The sequence below is a fragment of the Microcaecilia unicolor genome, chromosome 1 (assembly GCF_901765095.1).
Source record: "Microcaecilia unicolor chromosome 1, aMicUni1.1, whole genome shotgun sequence".
NCBI classification, from domain to species: Eukaryota; Metazoa; Chordata; class Amphibia; order Gymnophiona; family Siphonopidae; genus Microcaecilia; species Microcaecilia unicolor.
The window spans coordinates 182,453,672-182,478,482 of NC_044031.1; the positions used below are offsets into that span (position 1 = coordinate 182,453,672).

General features: G+C 45.8%; 2 protein-coding genes across 2 annotated transcripts in view; one reads left to right on the top strand and one right to left on the bottom strand.

Moving 5' to 3' along the window:
• Positions 1 to 2,056, bottom strand: part of ST13 (ST13 Hsp70 interacting protein) — a 201,386-nt gene extending 199,330 nt beyond the window's left edge. Inside the window, exon 1 of the mRNA XM_030203001.1 lies at positions 1,838 to 2,056. Within this exon, the coding sequence (XP_030058861.1) occupies positions 1,838 to 1,947 (110 nt within the window). The 5' untranslated portion in view covers positions 1,948 to 2,056. The remainder of the gene's footprint in view (positions 1 to 1,837) is intronic.
• Positions 2,057 to 2,215: 159 nt separating this feature from the next.
• Positions 2,216 to 24,811, top strand: part of XPNPEP3 (X-prolyl aminopeptidase 3) — a 231,135-nt gene continuing 208,539 nt past the window's right edge. Inside the window, exons 1-2 of the mRNA XM_030202992.1 lie at positions 2,216 to 2,520; positions 2,629 to 2,700. Coding sequence (XP_030058852.1) covers positions 2,484 to 2,520; positions 2,629 to 2,700 — 109 coding nt within the window. The 5' untranslated portion in view covers positions 2,216 to 2,483. The remainder of the gene's footprint in view (positions 2,521 to 2,628; positions 2,701 to 24,811) is intronic.

Here is a 24,811-nt window from a genome sequence, read left to right on the forward strand (position 1 = left end):
CAAGCTCTGGAAGACACAGCCCTCTCTTCAGGTTCAATGCTTTTCATGTTTCACTACATAAATTTTGATATTTTCATTTCTTGCTCATATCTGATCTGAAGGCAGCTCTGCTTTCCAAAGCTTGACAAATATATATTAGTGATTTAAAAAAAAAAGGTTTCACCTTACTGTTCTATTGTTGTGTTCACTCCCCCCCCCCCCCCCCCATTAAAGTGAACTAACAACAACCACACTACTTTATTTGGGGCTCCTTTTACAAGGCAGCACTAGCGATTCCGGCACAGCAAATGCAACAAAACTGATTCAATTCCTATGGGATTCATTGCATTTGCTGTGCCAGAATCACTAGAATAGCTTTATAAAAGGAGCCCTTAGCGCAGTGTAATAACAGTTAAGCTGCTTTATTTGGGGTATCATTTATAGTCTCAAGAACTACAAAATAAAGCAGACTATTAGCAGCACCCTGAGAAAAAAAAAGCAGCATATGTAGGACTCCTAGGGGTTCATTTTCAAAGCACTTAGACTTACAAAGTTCCATAGGTTACTAAGGAACTTTGTAAGTCTAAGTGCTTTGAAAATATGCATCTTAGTCTACCACAATTTTATGACCATAGTAAGGTCCACACATTTCTGCCCTTGCCATGGAATTTGCCCATCCTCACAGAAGCGCTGTAGTAGACCAGGGGCTGGGCTGAAAATGCAGTTAACAGTCAGCCACCTAAGGGCTTAAAGGAGGACAGCAGTACAATGTATCAGGCCAAGTCTTCCTCCTCTCTCGCCTGGAATCACAAAGTGGAGAGGGTCAGCCATGTTGACAGTGGCAGGTGTTGTGTGTGTGGGGGGCAGTAACAAGAGTAACAATGACAAAAGTGATGATCCCCTCACTCAAACCCCAAAGTACCATTCCTCCCACTTTAGGGTTCCCTCCTTTAAGGCTCTCTCTTCCCATTTCAATCTCCAATTTCTCTGCCCATCCTACATAAGATCCCCTCTCCTCTTCCATATCTCATCCATTTCAAGTACCAATGGCCAAAATCTTTTCCCATAAAGTGACCAAATAAATTGGGCACATAAATACTAGAAAATAACATTTGCATTAAATTTTTAAAAGTACATAATCATCAAATGTATATAAAACTATAAAAATATGCCACAAAACTGCTACAAAATGTGTAAATTCTTCAGACATCTGATACATTAAACTAGGGGCTGCAATAGTTCCGTTTTTCTTGCAGCTTGAAGCGCAAGAAAACTGCATCCTGATCATGCAGCGCTTAATCTTCCCCGAGTAAGGAAAAAGTTATTCAAGTCCATGTCATACAAACCTTAATTGGTTGTTCTTCTCCATAAAGAAAAGGAGCAAAAACAAATCAGTCACTTTTGCAAGCAGCGTGTTTAATTTATTTAGGATGAACTGCCTGCAAAGCAAACAAGGCCTGTTTGTAACTATGTTAGGCCTGATGGTGATGGGTTATGAAAAAGGGGGACGGGGCAATAAGAGTACGAGTAGTCTCAAAAGATCCCGTGCAAAAGAAATAGGCATGATTTCAGTTACAACAAATTGTAGAAATTCTCTCCCAGGTGCAAGCCCAGTTAACTTTCAATGCATCTGAATAAGCATAAGGACACACTCATCCCTCCTTTACCCCAAGGTAAAAAAAAAAAAGTCACTTTTTAAAAAACTATTTTAAAAAATCTCACACATCCACAATCCCACACACAGTCGTTCCGTGCAGGGGAGAATTTCACAGAGACCACCACTATTATACCGACGATCAGTGCTCCCAGTCCCCGCCCTTCCCCACCTCGAAATAAACTCCACGCTTCTCTCACTCACCTCTCCACCCATTCCGTGAAGAAACGCAGGTCGGGACTATGCAGTATTGCCGGCTGCTCCTGGCACAACCGCACGAAGGCCTGCAGCTCCTGCAACTGCCGGGGGTCCATGCCACCTACTACTACAGTGCTGCCTACCGCACGTGACTCGCTCTGTTTTTGCCCCTCTTCTTTGCCTCTCGCGTGCCTGCTTACACAAGCGCCTGCGTTCCCGTCCCGACACCCAACACGGGCCCGCGCGCGACAAACCGATCTGATGAGCGCATGCGCTACTCCCGCAATCTCCCAACCCGGAGCAAAGCCTAACGAAAACACTCCTGCCCCTGCGCGAGCCCGAAGAGGTGGAGCCGCAACACTCGACTGCGTGGAGAAACTAAAGCCTGCGGGTGAGGGAGGGGGGCGTCCCTCACAGTCCTTGGTCCTTACATCTCCAGTAAGAACCTTCCAGAAGCGGTTTATCTGCTTCTTTTGTATTTCTTTCTGAAAATTATCTCCCTAATCGTGGTCTCTCGCCCATCTTCCTGTAAATATTGGAGCTGTAGTTAACTGAGTTAAAGGTGTCTCTTTTAAGAGTGAAGTCCATTTTTCCCCAGGCAGCCAGTGGACTGTGTGAATCCACAGGCAGGTGATGTCATCAAGAAGCGCTGATGCTAAAAGCAAAGCCCTCTTTAGGTCTTCACGTGTGTAAGTGTTTGGTGTGTTCTCGTTTATTGTTGGTAGAAAGACGGCGATATGGTTGTGTACTGTTGTGATTACTGGGGATTAATTTTTTTCTTTTTCTATTTTTGAGAGTTGCCATGCGTTGGTGGCATTGCGCTGAGAAGCTTCTGCTTGCTGTTGGCAAAGGATCTAGGAATTGGGCAGGTGAGAAACTTTTCTTCCTAGGTAGTCCTGCGCCTGTCATGCGTTTGCGTTTAAGTGTTAGTACGCATATTTTATGCGTACGTGATAAGTGTGAAAGGATGCTAGTGTCCGATGCTATTTTTGAGGGAAAGTATTGTGGTTGCTGCCTTAGTTAAGAGCATAAGACTTACCATGTTGGATTAGATCAATGGTCTATTCAGCCCAGCATCTTGTCTCTGATAGTGAACAAATCCAGATTAATTGAAAGTACCCAGTAGATCCAACTGGGGGGGGGGGGGGGGCGGCATAAAACATTACTAATAAAAGTGCCAGTACCAACTGATTATTGTGTACATCATATGGATAAAAATAAGAGCCTCGGGTACCTATTAGATCAGCGACAAAGAAAGTGATTTTGAAAGATACAGAAGTTGTCTTTTGTTGGGCACCACTGGTCTGATTAAAAAGAACACTTAATGTCAGGTTTTGAACTCCAGAGAAGCTCCATGCCACTGTGCAAGTATTAAGAATATTAACAGTACATTTGAGAGATTTGCCGATTAGGGTTTCTGATTTTTCTTTATAAATTGACATCAGGGCCTGTGCAAGGGCATTGAGCACTAGGCAAAACCTTTCAGCTTTATGCACTGTGATGTATTCCTTGCTAAACAGGAAGTGACATACTCCCCCACTGATCAGGAAATGACGTCTGGTTTCCTCCAGGGACTCTCCCCTCTATCTTAGGTTTTCCATGGGCATGATCTTCAAGCCACACCAGTGAAGAACTTATGTCACGCTGACATGACCGACCCAGCATTCCAATAGCATATACAGTATAAATACAGTAGAAACAGCTGACAAACCTCAGTTTTAAATTGTCCGTGAATACGAAATGACACGACTTTACCTTTCTCCTGTCAGTCAGTCATCATTCAACAAGTTAATTTATCTGATATATTCAATATGTCTAGTAAAAAGACAGGATTTAAACGTTGCGTGACATGTACACAAAAATGATCAATAATGGACCCGCATATACATTGCCTTTGTTGTTTGGGCAAAAGTATGACACAGCTAACTGTTTTTGTTGCAGAAACATGACTCAAACTCTTGAGTTAAGAGCTCTAAAGCTCAAAGAAGAATATCTACAAACATCTCACTCTGAAACTTTAACAGCAAGTTTGTCAAATAAACATTCTAAGCATTCCACTTTACCTTCGCCATCAGCTGCTTTGGACCAGACAATCCCTGCTCTCCCCCTTGCTTTACAGCTCGTTTTTCACGTCGGTATCATAAAGCTTTCTAACATCAAGAATCAAATTTTATACATTATTTATCTGGTGCGTCCTCTCAAGACTACAGCATCCAAGTGTCAATCTTCATCATTCAAAGCAATATCATGAAATTGCTTATAAAGTTCAGCAGGACAGTCCTTCTCCAGCAATATCATCCAAAATACCTCCTCATCCAAAAGTATTACACAGTCATCGTTCATGGTCTGTTTCATCTTCTCAATCTAGAAATGAACTACTCTACAATTCCATCTCCATGTTCTTCAGTACATTCTATTCATATTATACAGACAAAAGATCAATTACCTAGCACTTCTACTGAAGTTTCCCCTAAACAACAATTACAATCCTCTCTGCAGATGATTCATACTCAAAATTTTTATTAAAACTGTCTAAAGCCTTGGATTAATCATCTTCTGATACTATTTATTTATTTATTGCATTTGTATCCCACATTTTCCCACCTATTTGCAGGCTCAGTGTGGCTTACAATACATTGTATTGATGGAAGTACAATTTGTTACAACTCGATTATGGTTACATTGTGAGGAGTAAAGTAAAAACAAAGTCTACGTATCGCAAGAGGAATAGAACATGGAACAGAAACAATGGAATAGTGAAGAAAACAACGGATACGGATAGGATTACGGAACAATAGCTAAAGAACGTTTGGTTATAACATTTTTACCTGTAGATTAAGGTTTGAGTGTGTTAGAATTTCGGGGATGAGAGTATGAATGAGTATGTATTGATACAGTACTAACAGTGTGCATGGACTTCATGTGTTTTAATCCTTTCGATAGATTTTTTGATATTCCTTCTGATGAAAAAAGATCAGTTAGTAAATACCTCAGTATAACAAAACAATTGATTGCCCTTCCTCTTCCTCAGGTACTTCAGGACCACCATATAACACTTTGGTCAACACCTTATTCTATTTGATCTATTCAAAGAACATTAGAGAATAAATACAAAGTCTGTGATACATTAGGACATGGTAAATAACAACTTCTCCACACATCTTCAGTTGTCAAATCAGCTATGCGTAGACATAAGATACAAAAAAGATACTAATCCTCCACCTCTAAAAGATCAGAAATTTATTGATACTATGTCAAAAAGAAGTTTTCAAACAGCCACATTATCTGCTCGAATTTCAATTCACAACTTTCCATCAGTGGAATATTTTACACTAGTATGGATGATTTATCCAATTTACAATCTGTACATACCAAAGGAAAATACTCCTTTATTTTTGACTGTCATGGCTAATTTAAAAGATTGTTCTAAGCAAATGATCAGAACAAATCATGACAATTATGAAACATCAATCAGAGGTGCAGCTACCACCATTGCGTCCAGATACTTAACGTGGGTGTAAAAGGGGCGATCAAAGAAAACAAAGAAATAGCAGAAAAACTAAATGAGTTCTTTGTCTCGGTCTTCACCAAGGAAGATTCGGGAGGGAATACTGGTGCTGGAGGGGTGTTCAAGGCTGACGAGTCGGAAAAACTTAATGAAATATCTGTAAACCTGGAAGATGTAATGAAGCAGTTCTGCAAACCGAAGAGTAGCAAATCTCCAGGACCAGGTGGTATTCATCCCAGGGTATTGATAGAACTAAAAAATGAGCTGGCAGAGCTACTGTTAGTGATTTGTAATTTATCCTTAAAATTGAGCGTGGTACTGGAAGATTGGAGGGTGGCCAATGTAATGCCGATATTTTAAAAAGGTTCCAGAGGAGATCCGGGAAATTATAGACCGGTGAGTCTGACATCGGTGCAGGGCAAAATGGTAGAGACTATTATCAAGACAAAATTACAGAGCACATTCAAAAGCATGGACTAATGGGACAAAGTCAACATGGATTTAGTGAAGGGAAGTCTTGCCTCACCAATCTGCTTGCGTTTCTTTGACGGGTAAACAAACAGGTAGACAAAGGTGAGCCAGTTGATATTGTGGTATCTAGATTTTCAGAAGGCGTTTGATAAAATCCCACATGAAAGACTACAGAGGAAATTAGAGGGACATGGGATCAGAGGTAGTGTGTCTTACTATGGATTTAAAAACTGGTTGAAAGATAGGAAACTGAGAGTAGGGTTAAAAGGTCAATATTCGCAATGGAGAAGGGTAGTTAGTGGGGCCCCTTAGGGATCTGTTCTGGGACCTCTGCTTTTTAACATAAATGACCTAGAGATGGGGGTAACTAGTGAGGTAATCAAATTTGCTGATGACACAAAGTTACTCAAAGTTGTCAAATTGCAGGAAGATTGTGAAAAATTACAACAGGACCTTACGAGACTGGGCGTCTAAATGGCAGATAACGTTTAATGTGAAACAAGTGCAAAGTGCATGCATGGTGGAAAGAGGAACACAAACTATAGCTATGTCATGCAGGGTTCAGCGTTAGGAGTCACAGATCAAGAAAGGGATCTAGGTGTCGTCGTTGATAATATGTGAAACCTTCTGCTCAATGTGCTGCTGTGGCTAGGAAAGCAAATAGAATGTTGGGTATTATTAGGAAAGGGATGGAAAACAAAAATGACATATTATTCTGCCATTGTATTGCTCCTCAAGTATTGTATTCAATTCTGGTCACCGCACCTCAAAAAAGATATAGTGGAATTAGAAAAGGGTGCAGAGAAGAGTGACAAAGATGAGACAGGGGATGCGATGACTTCCCTGTGAGGAAAGGCTGAAGAGGCTGGGGCTCTTCAGCTTGGAGAAAGGCGGCTGAGGGGAGATATGATAGAGGTCTATAAGATAATGAGTGAATGGAAAGGTTGATGTGGAGCGTCTGTTTACGCTTTCCAAAAATACTAGGACCAAGGGGGCTTGCGCTGAAGCTGCAGTGTAGTAAATTTAGAACGAATCAGAGGAAATTTTTCTTCACTCACGCGTAGTTAGACTCTGGAATCCGTTGCTGGAAAAGTGGTTAAGGCAATTGACTTAGCATAATTTTTAAAAAGGGTTGGAACGGCTTCCTGGAGGAAAAGGCCATAGAATGTTTATTGGATGGACGTGGGAAAAATCCACTATTTCTGGGATGGGCGGGACAAATTGTTCTTTTGGCCGCTGTTGGAGACAGGGTACTGGGCTCGATGGACCCGTGGTCTGTCCCAGCACGGCGATGCTTATGTACTTATGTACTTCTGCTTTCGGGGAAGATATCCATGAGGAGGTAGCAGACACTCCTTGTTCAGGTGATTATTTGGTGATAAGTTAAACAACTAATTGAAGGTCTTAAGTAAGACTGTACCACACTGGACACCTTAGAACAAGACAAGCATCATCTGCCTAGAACAAATGACAAGAAATTTACCTTATTATTCTTCAACGACGTAAGATTTGCTCTAATCCGTGATAGTCTTACAATATTAAAATCTAATCAACAGCGCTACAATTATCAAAATCATGCAGGAAAAGAAGGCTTAATCAAAAGTCTATTTTTATTTATTTGTTTGTTACATTTATATCCCACATTTTCCCACCTATTTGCAGGTGCCATGTAGCTTACCATGGTGCCATATCGGCTTTCGCCGTTCCAGTAATGAACAAATACAAGGTGATATTGTGGTAGAATAAGGTTCATGTGTGATAGACACATTGGGGGATCTTAGAGAGGAGAGTTAAGTATGTCCATTACTTCTTTGGTTCGTTGTGTTGCAGGTATTCAGGCTTTTATGTTGGGTCGGTGGGGTATGATTTTTTGAACAGGTATGTTTTTAGTGATGTCCGGAAGTGTTAGGTGGTCATTTGTTGTTTTTAACGGCTTTTGGCAGTATGTTCCATAGTTGTGCGCTTAGGTAGGAGAAGCTGGATGCATACTTGATTTGTGTTTGAGTCCTTTGCAGTTGGGGTAGTGGATTTTAGGTATGTATGTTCATGCTGATCGTTGTTGTTTTCTGGTTGGCAGTCTAGAGGTCTATCCCGGGCTTCGCCGTAATAATTTTGTGAACCAGGGTGCAGATTTTAAAAGCAGTTTTCTCTGGAGCGGTTGGCACTTTCAAAATGCGTTTTTCCAATATAGCCTGGCTGCTGTGTTTGAGCGGTCTAAGTTTCTTTATGATTTGTTCTTTTGCATCCCGCATAAATTCCATGGCAGTCCTGCATGCTTAGTACCATTGATTGTATCAGGTTGCAAAATATTTTCCCTCAGGAGAAAGGTTTCACTGTTTGAGTTTCCACAGTGAGTGGAACATTTTGTTTATTGTAGATTTCACTTGGTTCTCTAGTGATAGGTTCCGATCGATTGGTAACACTGAGAATTTCAGGCTGTCTGAGATAGGAAGGGTGTACTCAGCAGCCAAAATCACAGTCTAGTTTTTGACATTCTATCTTAACCACTCTGTCAAGTGGGGAAGTAGAATCCAAAAATGTATTGCTGCGGGAAAGAATTTACATCAGACATGGATTTTAAACATAATTCCTGAGGTGGTTATTCCCTTCATTTTCAGCAATAACCACCTACACTACATCATCTTCCAAGTTCCCAGATATGACTGTCACATCAAGAAGTTCACAAGATTAATACAAGAAGATGCAATAGAGATTATTTCCTTTCTTCAAAGGAACAAGGGGTTTTTACTCAAAATATTCCTTATTCCAAAGAAAGATGGAGGAACAAGAGCAAAGCGAATGCTACATACCTGTAGAAGGGATTTCGCCGAGGACAGCAGGCTGATTGTTCTCACTGATGGGTTGACTGTCCTCGGCAGCCCCCTCCATCGGAAAGTTTACTAGCAAGGGCCTTTGCTAGTCCCTCCTCGAGCGCGCCCATGCGCACCGCGCATGCGCGGCCGTCTTCCCGCCCGAAACCGGCTCGAGCCGGCCAGTCCAGTATGTAGCAAGACAATACACTTCAAGGGAAGACTCAACTCCAAAGGGGAGGCGGGCGGGTTTGTGAGAACAATCAGCCTGCTGTCCTCGGAGAATACCTTCTACAGGTATGTAGCATTCGCTTTCTCCGAGGACAAGCAGGCTGCTTGTTCTCACTGATGGGGTATCCCTAGCCCCCAGGCTCACTCAAAACAACAACCATGGTCAATTGGGCCTCGCAACGGCGAGGACATAACTGAAATTGACCTAAAAAATTTACCAACTAACTGAGAGTGCAGCCTGGAACAGAACAAACAGGGCCCTCGGGGGGGTGGAGTTGGATCCTAAAGCCCAAACAGGTTCTGAAGAACTGACTGCCCGAACCGACTGTCGCGTCGGGTATCCTGCTGCAGGCAGTAATGAGATGTGAATGTGTGGACAGAAGACCACGTCGCAGCTTTGCAAATTTCTTCAATGGAGGCTGACTTCAAGTGGGCTACCGACGCAGCCATGGCTCTAACATTATGAGCCGTGACATGACCCTCAAGAGCCAGCCCCGCCTGGGAGTAAGTGAAGGAAATGCAATCTGCTAGCCAATTGGATATGGTGCGTTTCCCTACAGCCACTCCCCTCCTATTGGGATCAAAAGAAACAAACAATTGGGCGGACTGTCTGTGGGGCTGTGTCCGCTCCAGGTAGAAGGCCAATGCTCTCTTGCAGTCCAATGTGTGCAGCTGACGTTCAGCAGGGCAGGAATGAGGACGGGGAAAGATGTTGGCAAGACAATTGACTGGTTTAGATGGAACTCCGACACGACCTTTGGCAAGAACTTAGGGTGAGTGCGGAGGACTACTCTGTTATGATGAAATTTGGTGTAAGGGGCCTGGGCTACCAGGGCCTGAAGCTCACTGACTCTACGAGCTGAAGTAACTGCCACCAAGAAAATGACCTTCCAAGTCAAGTACTTCAGATGGCAGGAATTCAGTGGCTCGAAAGGAGGTTTCATCAGCTGGGTGAGAACGACATTGAGATCCCATGACACTGTAGGAGCTTGACAGGGGGCTTTGACAACAGCAAGCCTCTCATGAAGCGAACAACTAAAGGCTGTCCTGAGATCGGCTTACCTTCCACATGGTAATGGTAAGCACTGATTGCACTAAGGTGAACCCTTACAGAGTTGGTCTTGAGACCAGACTCAGACAAGTGCAGAAGGTATTCAAGCAGGGTCTGTGTAGGACAAGAGCGAGGATCTAGGGCCTTGCTGTCACACCAGACGGCAAACCTCCTCCAATGGAAGAAGTAACTTCTCTTAGTGGAATTTTTCCTGGAAGCAAGCAAGATGCGGGAGACACCCTCTGACAGACCCAAAGAGGCAAAGTCTACGCCCTCAACATCCAGGCCGTAAGAGCCAGCGACTGGAGGCTGGGATGCAGAAGTGCCCCTTCGTCCTGTGTGATGAGGGTCGGAAAACACTCCAATCTCCACGGTTTCGGAGGACAACTCCAGAAGAAGAGGAACCAGATCTGACGCGCCAAAAAGGAGCAATCAGAAATCATGGTGCCTCGGTCTTGCTTGAGTTTCAACAAAGTCTTCCCCACCAGAGGTATGGGAGGATAAGCATACAGCAGACCCTCCCCCCAGTCCAGGAGGAAGGCATCCGATGCCAGTCTGCCGTGGGCCTGAAGCCTGGAACAGAACTGAGGGACTTTGTGGTTCACTCGAGATGCGAAGAGATCTACCAAGGGGTGCCCCACACCTGGAAGATCTGTCGTACCACACGGGAATTGAGCGACCACTCGTGAGGTTGCATAATCCTGCTCAACCTGTCGGCCAGACTGTTGTTTACGCCTGCCAGATATGTGGCTTGGAGCCCCATGCCGTGACGGCGAGCCCAGAGCCACATGCTGACGGCTTCCTGACACAGGGGGCGAGATCCGGTGCCCCCCTGCTTGTTGACATAGTACATGGCAACCTGGTTGTCTGTCTGAATTTGGATAATTTGGTGGGACAGCCGATCTCTGAAAGCCTTCAGAGCGTTCCAGATCGCTCGTAACTCCAGAAGATTGATCTGCAGATCGCGTTCCTGGAGGGACCAGCTTCCTTGGGTGTGAAGCCCATCGACATGAGCTCCCCATCCCAGGAGGGACGCATCCGTGGTCAGCACCTTTTGTGGCTGAGGAATTTGGAAGGGACGTCCCAGAGTCAAATTGGAGCAAATCGTCCACCAATATAGGGATTTGAGAAAACTCGTGGACAGGTGGATCACGTCCTCTAGACCCCCGGCGGCCTGACACCACTGGGAGGCTAGGGTCCATTGAGCAGATCTCATGTGAAGGCGGGCCATGGAGTCACATGAACTGTGGAGGCCATGTGGCCCAGCAATCTCAACATCTGCCGAGCTGTGATCTGCTGGGACGCTCGCACCCGCGAGACGAGGGACAACAAGTTGGTGGCTCTCGTCTCTGGGAGATAGGCGCGAGCCGTCCGAGAATCCAGCAGAGCTCCTATGAATTCGAGTTTCTGCACTGGGAGAAGATGGGACTTTGGATAATTTATCACAAACCCCAGTAGCTCCAGGAGGCGAATAGTCATCTGCATGGACTGCAGGGCTCCTGCCTCGGATGTTTCTTCACCAGCCAATCGTCGAGATATGGGAACACGTGCACCCCCAGCCTGCGAAGTGCCGCTGCTACTACAGCCAAGCACTTTGTGAACACCCTGGGCGCAGAGGCGAGCCCAAAGGGTAGCACACAGTACTGGAAGTGGCGTGTGCCCAACTGAAATCGCAGATACTGTCTGTGAGCTGGCAGTATCGGGATGTGTGTGTAGGCATCCTTCAAGTCCAGAGAGCATAGCCAATCGTTTTGCTGAATCATGGGGAGGAGGGTGCCCAGGGAAAGCATCCTGAACTTTTTCTTTACGAGATATTGTTCAGGGCCCTTAGGTCTAGGATGGGACGCATCCCCCCTGTCTTCTTTTCCACAAGGAAGTACCTGGAATAGAATCCCAGCCCTTCCTGCCCGGATGGCACGGGCTCGACTGCATTGGCGCTGAGAAGGGCGGAGAGTTCCTCTGCAAGTACCTGCTTGTGCTGGAAGCTGTAAGACTGAGCTCCCGGTGGATAATTTGGAGGTTTTGAGGCCAAATTGAGGGTGTATCCTTGCCGGACTATTTGCAGAACCCACTGATCGGAGGTTATGAGAGGCCACCTTTGGTGAAAAGCTATCAACCTCCCCCCGACCGGCAGGTCGCCCGGCACTGACACTGGGATGTCGGCTATGCCCTGCTGGAGCCAGTCAAAAGCTCGCCCCTTGCTTTTGCTGGGGAGCCGCGGGGCCTTGCTGAGGCGCACGCTGCTGACGAGAGCGAGCGCGCTGGGGCTTAGCCTGGGCCGCAGGCTGTCGGGAAGGAGGATTGTACCTACGCTTACCAGAAGCATAGGGACCAGTCTTCCTTCCCCCGAAAAATCTTCTACCTGTAGAGGTAGATGCTGAAGGCTGCCGGCGGGAGAACTTGTCGAATGCGGTGTCCCGCTGGTGGAGAGACTCTACCACCTGCTCGACTTTTTCCCCCAAAATGTTGTCCGCACGGCAAGGCGAGTCCGCAATCCGCTGCTGGAGTCTATTCTCCAGGTCGGCGGCACGCAGCCATGAGAGCCTGCGCATCACCACACCTTGAGCAGCGGCCCTGGACGCAACATCAAAAGTGTCATAAACTCCTCTGGCCAGGAATTTTCTGCACGCCTTCAGCTGCCTGACCACCTCCTGAAAAGGCTTGGCTTGCTCAGGGGAAGAGCATCAACCAAGCCCGCCAACTGCCGCACATTGTTCCGCATGTGTATGCTCGTGTAGAGCTGGTAAGACTGGATCTTGGCCACGAGCATAGAAGAATGGTAGGCCTTCCTCCCAAAGGAGTCTAAGGTTCTAGGGTCTTTGCCCGGGGGCGCCGAAGCATGCTCCCTAGAACTCTTAGCCTTCTTTAGGGCCAAATCCACAACTCCAGAGTCATGAGGCAACTGAGTGCGCATCAGCTCTGGGTCCCCATGGATCCGGTACTGGGACTCGATCTTCTTGGGAATGTGGGGATTACTTAATGGCTTGGTCCAGTTCGCAAGCAATGTCTTTTTCAGGACATGATGCAAGGGAACAGTGGACGCTTCCTTAGGTGGAGAAGGATAGTCCAGGAGCTCAAACATTTCAGCCCTGGGCTCGTCCTCCACAACCACCGGAAGGGGATGGCCGTAGACATCTCCCGGACAAAGGAAGCGAAAGACAGACTCTCAGGAGGAGAAAGCTGCCTTTCAGGAGAGGGAGTGGGATCAGAAGGAAGACCCTCAGACTCCTCGTCAGAGAAATATCTGGGGTCTTCTTCGTCCTCCCACGAGGCCTCACCCTCGGTGTCAGACACAAGTTCACGGACCTGTGTCTGCAACCTCGCCCGCTCGACTACGTGAGCCACGTCCACGATGGGGCGTCGAGAGGTAGACTCCCTCACCCGCATCGGCGAAGCTCCCTCCGCCGACGTAGTCGGGGAGCCTTCCTGGGAGGTGGCCGCGGTCGGCACCGCACGCGGTACCGACGTCGGGGACCTCAACCTGGGATGGACCACGGCGGCCACGCTCGACGGTACCGGAGGCGCAAGCACCGCCGGTACCGGAGGGGTAGGCGCAACAGCTCTCCCAGAATCTCTGAGAACGGCCCGGAGGCTCTCGTTCAGAGTGGCTGCAGAAAAAGGCTGAGAGGTCGATGCAGGCGTCGACGTCAGAACCTGTTCCGGGCGAGGAGGCTGTTCCGGGCTGTCCAGAGTGGAGCGCATCGACACCTCCTGAACAGAGGTGAGCGGTCCTCTCGGTGCCGATGCCTGCTGGGTGCCGATCCCTCGGCGACCCAGAGCTCTCGGTGCAGACACGGGGAGGAGACCGGTGTCGATGCTTCTTCGACTTCTTCCGAAGCATGTCACCGGAGCTCCCCGGCACCGACGAGGAGGACGTAGAATCCATCCGTCGCTTCCTCGGGGCCGAGACCGAAGAGGGTCGATCCCGGGGGGGCTGTACCGCAGGAGCCCTCAGGGTAGGAGGAGAACCCACCCGAAGGCTCACCGCCACCAGCAGGGGAATGGACAGCCCTCACCTGCACTCCTGGACGATGCACACTCCGTCCGACGACATCAGCAGACGAAGTCTCGGTACCACCGACGTCGATGCAGTCGCCCCGATGCCTCGGCGCCGATGCAGAGTCCGATGGCCTCGATGCAGTCGATGGAGCGGCAGCCAAGGAGATGGTCCGGACGCTGACGACGTCGATGCACTCGATGCCTCCGGTGCCGATGTCGGCGAAGAGCCCCGAGAACAAAACGTTCCACTGGCTAATCTCGCTACCTGAGTCCGCTTTGTAACAGGGAACACAGACTGCAGTTCTGAGGGCGGTGCTGGGCCCCTAGACACTGAAGAACACGCAGAGTGCCTATCAGTGAGCGAGATTTACCCGGCGCACTGGGTGCACTTCTTGAAGCCGCTGGAAAGGCTTCGATGTCATGGGCGGAAAAATCACGCCGGCGAAATCAAAGGCCGAAATGGCGAAAATTGAAGCACCAAAATTGAAAGGGAGAAAAATCTCGACCGAGGCCAAACTAGGCCTACCCCGACAACGAAAGAAACTTACGGGGCAAAAGCTGTGAAAATTACGGGAAGGGCAGAAAACCCGAAAGGGTCCTTCCGGAACAGTTCCGGAGCGCTTCCCGAACTCTTTTTAAAGAAAAACAAGTCGAAAAGGACGCGCGAGGTCGACTCTCTGGGGCACGAACGCGTAACACGACCGTACCGAGCGCGGACGAAAGAAGACTGGCCGGCTCGAGCCGGTTTTCGGGCGGGAAGACGGCCGCGCATGCGCAGTGCGCATGGGCGCGCGAGGACTAGCAAAAGGCCTTTGCTAGTAAACTTTCCGATGGAGGGGGCTGCCGAGGACGTCAACCCATCAGTGAGAACAAGCAGCCTGCTGTCCTCGGAGAATATTAGATCTCAAAGCCCTAAACAAATATATCCTAAAAGAAACATTTTGTATGATTACCCTTCCTGTAATTCATCAGCTCTTACAAGAGGATGTTTGGTTCACAGCCTTAGATCTTCAGATGCTTACTTACATACTCCATCTATTTTTCATCCGAAAATTTCTGTGATTTGTAGTCAACAGACAACATTTCCAATGCAAAGTCCTATTTTTGGACTCACGTCAACTCCAGAGGTATTCACCAAGTGTATAGTGGCGCCAGAAGCCCATTTACATCAACTTGGAGTAATGTTGTTTTCCTTATCTGGATGATTGTCCTAATAGTAGCTCCATCTTCTCTTCAAAATCTAAAATCATTACAACTCACAATTCACTTCTCACAAGGTTAGGTTTTCTGATCAATCACAGAAAATCACATTTGATCCCGACTCCTGGATTTTTCATAGGAGCAGAACTTTTCTCTCAAAAGATCGTAGCACAACTACCAGCACCACTGCTCTGACCTTAATAGAATTGATACATCACCTCCAATCAGTTCAAGTAACCACTGCTCGAACAATTGTGATTCTACTGGGACATATGGCTTCCACAGTCATGTCCTTCCTTTGGCACATCTATAGATGCGTCCGCTGCAGTGGTACTTAAAAAAAACAGATGAATACAAACAAAGAGTTTTATCACAAACAACCTCAAACAACAGTTATTATGGTGGACAAATTACAAAGGTACTGTACAACAGATGCTTCCAAAATAGGTTGGGAGCACATCTATACGAGCATACCACTCAAGAGAAATTTATTCCATAAATTTTCTAGAGCTAAGAGCAATCAGGTTTTCCGTTCAACTTTTCAACAGTAGCTACGATGTCAGACAAAACAAGTAGCAATATTCTATACCAACAAGCAAGGAGGCATAGGCTCTTTCAGCCTATGCTCAGAAGCAGTCAAGTTATGGAGCCTAGTTATCTCACTTCAGTCCTCTATCCAAGCAAAATATCTTCCAGGCTCAAACAATCAGCGGATTCATTAAGCAGGAAATTACATCCTCACAAGTGGTCCATCAAGACCATAGTTATTCAAGAAATTTTTCATCTGTGGGGAACACCTCAAATAGATTAATTTGCATCCCCACTCATCAGTGTCCCAGATTTTGTTCCATGGTGTCCCACTCACTAAAGGAATATCGGAAGACGTTTTTGCAGTACCATGGATGAACACTATATGTATTCCCTCCTATTCCTCTATTGCAAAGGACGCTACAAAAAGTGATTCAAGACAAATCAACTCAAATTCTAAATAGCTCCATACTGCCAAGTTAACTTTGGTTTCCATCTTCAAAACATTAACCATTCTTCCTCCATGAAGGCTACCTCATCTACCAGACTTACTCACTCAACAGATCTCTTTAAATTCGGGTGTAAAGAGACTACAGTTAACAGATTGGTTTATCCAACCACAGTGTAAATTCTTCAGTTTTGTATCAACCAGTTCTAGATGTATTGCTAGCTTCAAGGATCAACTAGATGTTCATATCCAGCCTAAATGGACTTGTTTTCAATCATGGTGTACACTACGTAATATTAATCCAGTTCTTGTTATATTCTACTTTATTAGAATATTTTCTCATCCCTCTAATTCTGGACTAGCTTGTTCTTCACTTAAGGACATATGGCAACAGTTTCTGTTTTTCATGACTCTATTGATAGTCTTATGTGATTACACTCCCATTACTAAATGCTTCATGAAAGGGTTTACTTAATTTAAACCTCCCATTCAGACTCCACCTACTGTCTGGGATTTGAATCTAGTACTGGAAGCTCTTATAGTAACATAGTAAATGACGGCAGATAAAGACCTGTACGGTCCATCCAGTCTGCCCCAACAAGATAAACTTATTTTACATGGTATGTGATACTTTATATTATACCCGAGTTTGATTTGTCCTGGATCCTCCATTTGAACCATTACTCTCTACATCTTAAAATTCTTAACTTGGAAAACAATTTTTCTAATCTCAATTACTTCAGCTCGGACAATTGGAGAATTATGGCTTCAGTACACTATGCCCCATGTACTCAGATGTTGCATGACAAAGTCATTTTATGTCCTCATCCCAAATTTTACCCAAGACTGTTTCACCTTTTCATGTCAATCAATTTAACTACCAATTTTCATTCACCTCCACATCAGTCGATAGCCATCTACGTACTCTAGACTGTACTAGAGCATTATTGATTTATTTGCAACGTACAGCGTACTCCAGCGGAGCTTCTCAGTTGTTTTTTTATCTCATCTGTTGAACCATCATCAACCAGTTTCTAAATTAACTTTATCTGGATATATTGCAAGTTGTATTAAATTTTGTTACAAACAAATCAGATATTCAAGAATCATCATGTATTCCACATATTACAGCTCGTAGACAAAGCCATGGCTTACTTCGGCTGCTTATTTTCACAAAAGCACCTCTCATTGACATATGCAGAGCAGCAAGATGGACATCTGTCCATTCACTAAACATTACTGTCTAGATGTTGCATCTCTTGCTGATTCCAACTTCGGACAGACAATTCTTCAGGAGGCAACCTAAACAACAACAGTCCTCCTCTTCCTACACACAGTTATACTTCTTCTATATAACATTTATTATTGTTCTCATTATACTGTTACCTGTGTATGCTAGGGAGTCTTCATTGGTGTGGCTAGAAGATAGTGTTCATGGAAAAATAATAGTTTTACCTGTAACGGTAGTTTTCTGTAGACAGTAGATCTAGCCACACCAACCCTCTCACCCTCCCAAAGTTCTTGTTTTCTATTTTCATTAAACTGAGGTTTGTCAGCTGTTTCTACTGTATTTATACTGTATATTAGGCAGGAATTACTGAGCATGCTCACTTTTAAAAAGCTTAGAGCTTATGCTATTGGAATGCCAGGTTGGTCATGTCAGCGTGATATAACTTCTTTCCTGGTATGGCTAGAAGATCTACTGTCCAAGGAAAACTACCATTACAGGTAAGAAACTATTATTTTCTATGTGTGGAACTGTCATCAGCTACTTTACCTTCTCTCCAGGAAATAGCTGTCCAACTCCTTCTCCTTCCAACAGGAGATGCTAGAGAGTTGGAAACTTTTCCCCAGAAAAATAAGTCCCCAGGAAAAATTGTTCACAGACCAAAAACAGTGTTGCCAGATGGCGAAAAATTTTCCAGCCCAAAAATAGCACAATATAAATATTATAAGGTCAATAATATACATCCATCCCATAATAATGAATGAAAAGGAATTAACATATATAATCATAAAACATTTTCCCCCATAAAGTAGAGATAATTTTCAACCACTAAATTCAACAAAGAAAATTTAGGCCAAGATCAAGGAAATAATTCAAATAAGGAAAAATCAAACCAACTCAATACAGACTGGAAAGAGGTTTAACGTCGGCCAGAATAAGGAGGAACATTAGGGATAGCAGTTATCCAATACCTTGGACACTTTTTGACATAATAAACTGCAACATTGTTTAGGATCAAAGAATAAATACTGTCTACTCCAACAAAAAAATAAAACATCTACAATGAAATTTCAAAGTAAATGTGACATCCAAGGCTTGTACTCTTGATGTGCAAGGCCAAAACGTCTTTACACCTCTTCTGAGTTATCTCAGAAAAATCAGGAAAACTCTGTTTCTTCGAATTATACATTTTCTTGAAATACAGTTTCAAACCATGTTGCGGTCAGGCTTCCAGAGTGAAGCATATTGTCAGCAAGCGTTCTCTCGGTCACCAGTTCCAGAAATTCATTAAATTTGACATACCACCAATCTTTGTTCTAATCTAGAAGATGTATCTGTACTAGACTTCATCCTAGTAATATATTGAGTATGCACACTAGGAGGTATATTGTCTGAATTAAAACCCAGAACTTCCCTAAGATATTTCTGAACCATTTCAACAGCAGATAATAATGGAGACAAACCTGTTTATTTTCGAACGAGAAGGCCGGCCATCTTCCGACACAAATCGGGAGATGGCCAGCCTTCTCCTAAAGCTGGCCAAATCGGTATAATCGAAAGCTGATTTTGGCCGGCTTCAACTGCTTTCCGTCGCAGGGCCGGCCAAAGTTCAAGGGGGCGTGTTGGCAGGGTAGCGAAGGCGGGGTGGGGGCGTGGTTAAGAGATGGCCGGCTTCGGCCGATAATGGAAACAAGAAAGCCGGTCCTGACGAGCATTTGGCCGACTTTACTTGGTCCCTTTTTATTCACGACCAAGCCTTAAAAGGGTGCCCCAACTGACCAGATGACCACCGGAGGGAATAGGGGATGACCTCCCCTTACTCCCCCAGTGGTCACCAACCCCCTCCCACCCAAAAAAAAAAATATATAAAACATTTTTTTGCCAGCCTCAAATGTCATACCCAGCTCCATGACAGCAGTATGCAGGTCCCTGGAGCAATTTTAGTGGGTGCAGTGCAGTTGGCGGACCCAGGCCCATCCCCCCCTACCTGTTACACTTGTGGTGGTAATTGGGAGCCCTCCAACCCCCCCCCCCAACCCACTGTACCCACATGTAGGTGCCCCCCTTTATTCCTAAGGGCTATGGTAGTGGTGTACAGTTGTGGGTAGTGGGTGTTGGGGGGGATTTGGGGGGCTCAGCACACAAGGTAGGGGATCTATGTTCCAGTGAGCAATTTATGAAGTCCACTGCAGTGCCCCCTGGGGTGCCCGGTTGGTGTCCTGCCATGTGAGGGGGACCAGTGCACTACAAATGCTGACTCCTCCCACAACCAAATGCCTTGGTTTTGGCCGGGTTTGAGATGGCCGCCATTAGTTTCCATTATCGGCAAAAACCAATGGCGGCGATCTTTAAGCGATTTGGCCGGCCCCGACCGTATTATCGAAACGAAAGATGGCCAGCCATCTTGTTTCGATAATACAGTCGGGTACGCCGCTTGATGAGGCTGGCGTTAGAGATGGCCGTCCTTATAGATGGCCGGCCCCATTCGGTTATGGCCATCAAAGTGTCATGGAACCCGGGATGGTGAGCCCTTGAGCTGCAGCCAGACTGCAGCACACAAGTCCTCTGGGAAGGCGCAGAGCAGAGGCGAACCAGGCACTGAATATAAACAAGATACCAGACATGGCAAATAGACAGATCACACTCAAGACAAGGTGAAACCAGAGCCTAGCTAAAGCGAAAACCAGGAATGGAACTTAACAAAAGCAGGAACCAGGAACAAAGGAAGGACACTCAAACGGGTCGCAAGGCCGAACTGGAACCCACTCATACCAGAGAAAAAGGAAAAGAAACAGAACGGAATCTCTTGAGCAAGTACTACTCAAGCAGTGCACAACTACTACACTAAACAGAACCACAAACAAGGGGTCAAAAGACCCTACACACAGCCACAAAGAAACTGAAGGGGAAAGGACAACCCCACTTAGACTCGTATGATAGAAACCACAAGTAAAAGATAATAAAGCCACACAAGGAGGTAGAACTACAGCTATAAACAAATAGTCCTGACCAAGTCAAACAGAAATCATACAGAGAGCTCAGGGCTCAGCTAGTAGTCCCAGCTAAACGAAAGAGCTGTCCACTCATGCCACACAGAGAGGCAGCTCAAGGCTGAGCTAGTAGTCACAGCTAAACAGAAGAACCACACACTGAAACACAAACAGAACCAAACAGAGAGGAAGCTCAGGGCTGTGCTAGTAGACACTGCCAAACGAAAGAACAGCCCACTCGTGCCACAAAGAGAGACCGCTCAAGGCTGTGCTAGTAGTCACAGCTAAATGAAAGAGCAACCCACTCAAACAGAAACCTCACAGAGAGGACTCAAACAGAAAGCACACAGGGAAAACTCAAGACAAGGCCACACAAGAGAAAACTCGCGGCTGAGCCTCACAGCACTCAAGGATAAGGGGAAGCCACTCATAGGAACACTCTAGGCTGTACCATACAGCACTTAGGGAATAGAGAAGCCACTCAAAGGAATATTCAATGGTGTGCCACCAGGCACTCAAGGAATAAGGGAAGCCACTCATAGGAATACACAAGACTGGCCACACAGCACTCAAGGGTAATGGGAAGCCACTCATAATACACAAGGCTGTGCCACACGGCACTCAGGGATAAAGGAAGCCACTCATGAAGGAACACTCTAAGCTGTACCATACAGCACTCAGGGAGGAGGGAAGCCACTCTACTACTACTACTACTACTACTACTTAACATTTCTAGAGCGCTACTATGGTTACGCAGCGGAATACTCAAGGGTGTGCCACCAGGCACTCAAGGAATAAGGGAAGCCACTCATAGGAATACACAAGACTGGCCACACAGCACTCAAGGGTAAAGGGAATCCACTCATAAGAATACACAAGGCTGGCCACACAGCAGTCAAGAGTAAAGGGAAGCCACTCATAAGAATACACAAGGCTGGCCACACAGCAGTCAAGGGTAAAGGGAAGCCACTCATAACAATACACAAGGCTGGCCACAGCACTCAAAGGTTAAAGGGAAGCCACTCATAACAATACACAAGGCTGGCCACACAGCAGTCAAGGTTAAAGGGAAGCCACTCATAACAATACACGAGGCTGGCCACACAGCAGTCAAGGGTAAAGGGAAGCCACTCATAAGAATACACAAGGCTGGCCACATAGCACTCAAGGGTGAAGGGAAGCCACTCATAAGAATATACAAGACTATTCCACACAGTACTCAAGGATAAAAGAAAGCCACTTATAGGAATACACAAGGCTGTGCCACAGAGTCAAATAAATGACTCGAGACAAAGGGAAAAGCAAGCAAACAAGGAAAGCTGCCTTTACATACCCAAATCAGATAAGGAACAATGCTCACAAGAATCAGGAGACAAACACAGCAGACAAAGAGTTAAAGCAGGCTAAAGGGAAGGGCTGCTTCTAATACACAAGTCAGAAAGAAGCAGGGCTTACAAGAGCAAAATAACAAACACTGCAGTCAAAGGTTTAAAGCAAACAAAGGGAAAAACAAACAATGTTCTTTCCAGAACTCAGCCAGCACCCACAGCTGGGTAGGGAAAGGGAAAGCAGAAAGAGCACACACAGCTGCACGGAAGCAAAGCAATCAAGGAAAGCAGCTATCAACAACCGGCTCTCAACAGTGAAAGGTAACAAGGGAAACAGAACAGGCTATGCTGTGGTTCTGGTTTGAACCTGAATGGATTACTTCCTTGTTAACTAGGAAGTAATCCATTCAGGTTCAAACCAGAACCACACACACAGAGAAACAGAACAGGGCTTTGATTGGAAGCAAAAATAATGGGCAAATAATCCATACAGGTTCAAACCAAAACCACACACACAGGGCTCAAGGCTGTGCCAGAGGCACAGCTAACAAGACCACCAGTTCCTTCAGAATCAAACAACAGTACAACAAGAATAGGAAAAATAGACCTGTTGCAAAGGCAACGCAGGAAAGCTCCCTGGGTCCTTATAAAGGAGTAGGCTGATGATGTCACAAGTAGGAAATGAAGCAGAAGTAGAGAGACCAAAGTGAGGCTTGGCTTCAGGGACACCAAAGCGAGGCTTGGCTAACAGGAAGAAAAACAACAGGAAAAAAGGGAGACTGGGAATGTCACAGAGCTAGATAAAGAGAAACCAGTAGGTCTGGACAAAAGGGTACGGCCACAACCGTGACACGTAGCTAAGTTAAGAAACCTAAGATTGTTCTTCCTTTGGTTGTCTAAATATTCCAGTTTCCTATTTATCAATTCTCTTTCACACGTGGAGGGGCATTTTCGAAAGGGACGTCCTGGCAAAACATCGCGATCCAGGGGTGCGTATTTTTGCAACAAGATGGGCGCCCATCTTTCATTTCGAAAGTACTGCCAGGGACGTCCAAATCCTTAAATTTGGTCATCCTTAGATTTGGTCGTCCCTAGACACGGACGTTTCTGATTTTCGGCGATAATCGAAACCATCCATCTCAGAAACAACCAAATGCAAGCCATTTGGTCGTGGGAGGAGCCAGCATTTGTAGTGCATTAGTCCCCTGACATGCCATGACACCAACCGGGCACCCTAGGGGGAACTACAGTGGACTTCCTAAATTGCTCCCAGGTACATAGCTCCCTTACCTTGTGTGCTGAGCCCCCCAAAACCTACTTCCCACAACTATACGCCACTACCATAGCCCTTACGGGTGAAGAGGGGCACCTAGATGTGGGTACAGTGGGTTTGGAGGGCTCGCTGTTTCCTCCACAAACATAGCAGGTAGGGGGGGATGGGCCTGGGTCTGCTTGCCTGAAGTGAACTGCACCCACTAAAACTTCTCCAGGGACCTGCATACTGCTGTCATGGACCTGAGTTTGACATCTGAAACTGGCATAGAGGCTGGCAATCAATATTTTGAAATATTTTTTTAAGGTGGGAGGGAGTTAGTGACCACTGGGGGAGTAAGGGGAGGTCATCCCCGATTTTCTCCGGTGGTCATCTGGTCATTTCGGGCACCTTTTTGTGCCTTGCTCGTAAGAAAAACACGACCATGTAAAGTCGGTCAAGTGTTCGTCAGGGACGTCCTTTTTTTCCATTATGGGTCAAGGACGTCCAAGTGTTAGGCATGCCCATGCTACGCCTTCGACGTGCCCCCTTGAACTTTGGCCGTCCCTGCGACCTAAAGCAGTTGGGGACGTCCAAAATCGGCTTTTGATTATACCGATTTGGACGAACCTGGAAGAAGGACGTCCATCTTCCGATTTATGTCGAAAGATGGGTGTCCTTCTCTTTCGAAAATGAACCCAATAGTAACATAGTAAATTACGGCAGATAAAGACCTGTATGGTCCATCCAGTCTGCCCAACAAGATAAACTCATTTACATGGTATGTGATACTTTATATGTATACCCGAGTTTGATTTGTCCTTACCTTTCTCAGGGTACAGACCGTAAAAGTGTACCCAGCACTGTTCATGTACTAAGTTCTGGAGCTAACATCGAAGCCCCTTAAAATTTACACTCCAGCCCATCCCTATCTATTCAGTCACAATCAGGACATAGACCATAGAAGTCTTCCCAGCTCCCATTTTGTTTCCCAATTACCGTAAGATTCCGCGGAGCAATTCCTTCTAAACAGGATTCCTTTGTGTTTATCCCACGCATGTTTGAATTCCATTACTGTTTTCATCTCCACCACCTCCCGCGGGAGGGCATTCCACATATCCACCACCCTCTCCATGGAAAAAATACTTCCTGACATTAGTCCTGAGTCTACCCCCCCCCCCCCCCCCCCCCCCCCCCCCCCGCTTCAACCTTAATTCATGTCCTCTAGTTCTACCGCCTTCCCGGCGCCGAAGAAGGTTCGTTAGCAGATTAATACCTTTCAAGTATTTGAACATCTGTATCATGTCACCCTGTTTCTCCTTTCCTCTAAGGTATACATGTTCGGGTCAGCAAGTCTCTCCTGGTACGGTGTGCAACAAAAATCCCATACCATTTTTGTAGCTTTTCTTTGTACCGCTTCCAGTCTTTTTACATCTTTAGCAAGATACAGCCTCCAAAACTGAACAGAATACTCCGAGCCTCACCAATGACTTGTAGAGGGGCATCACCACCTCCTTTCTTCTGTTGGTTATGCCCCTCTCTACGCAGCCTAGCATCCTTCTGGCCACAGCCGTCGCCTTCTTGCATTGTTTCTTCACCTTTAGATCCTCAAACACCAACACCCCAAGATCTCTCTCCTGAGTCGAGCTTACTAATCTCTCCCCTCCTATTCGGTATCTGTCTTTCGGGTTTCTGCACCCCAAGTGCATCACTCTACACTTCTTGGCATTAAATTTTAACTATTTTATACACTTATAAAGCACTCCTTACATCATTAATCATTTTTAAATTGTTTATTAAATCACATATGTGCCCATATATACTGCATTCTTTGGAGCTCACAATCACTTGCACCATTCACTCATAGCATGCTGTACTCTTCACAATAATGGCAGATTTGTAAAATTGCCTTATACACTGAATTAATTCAAGGTAA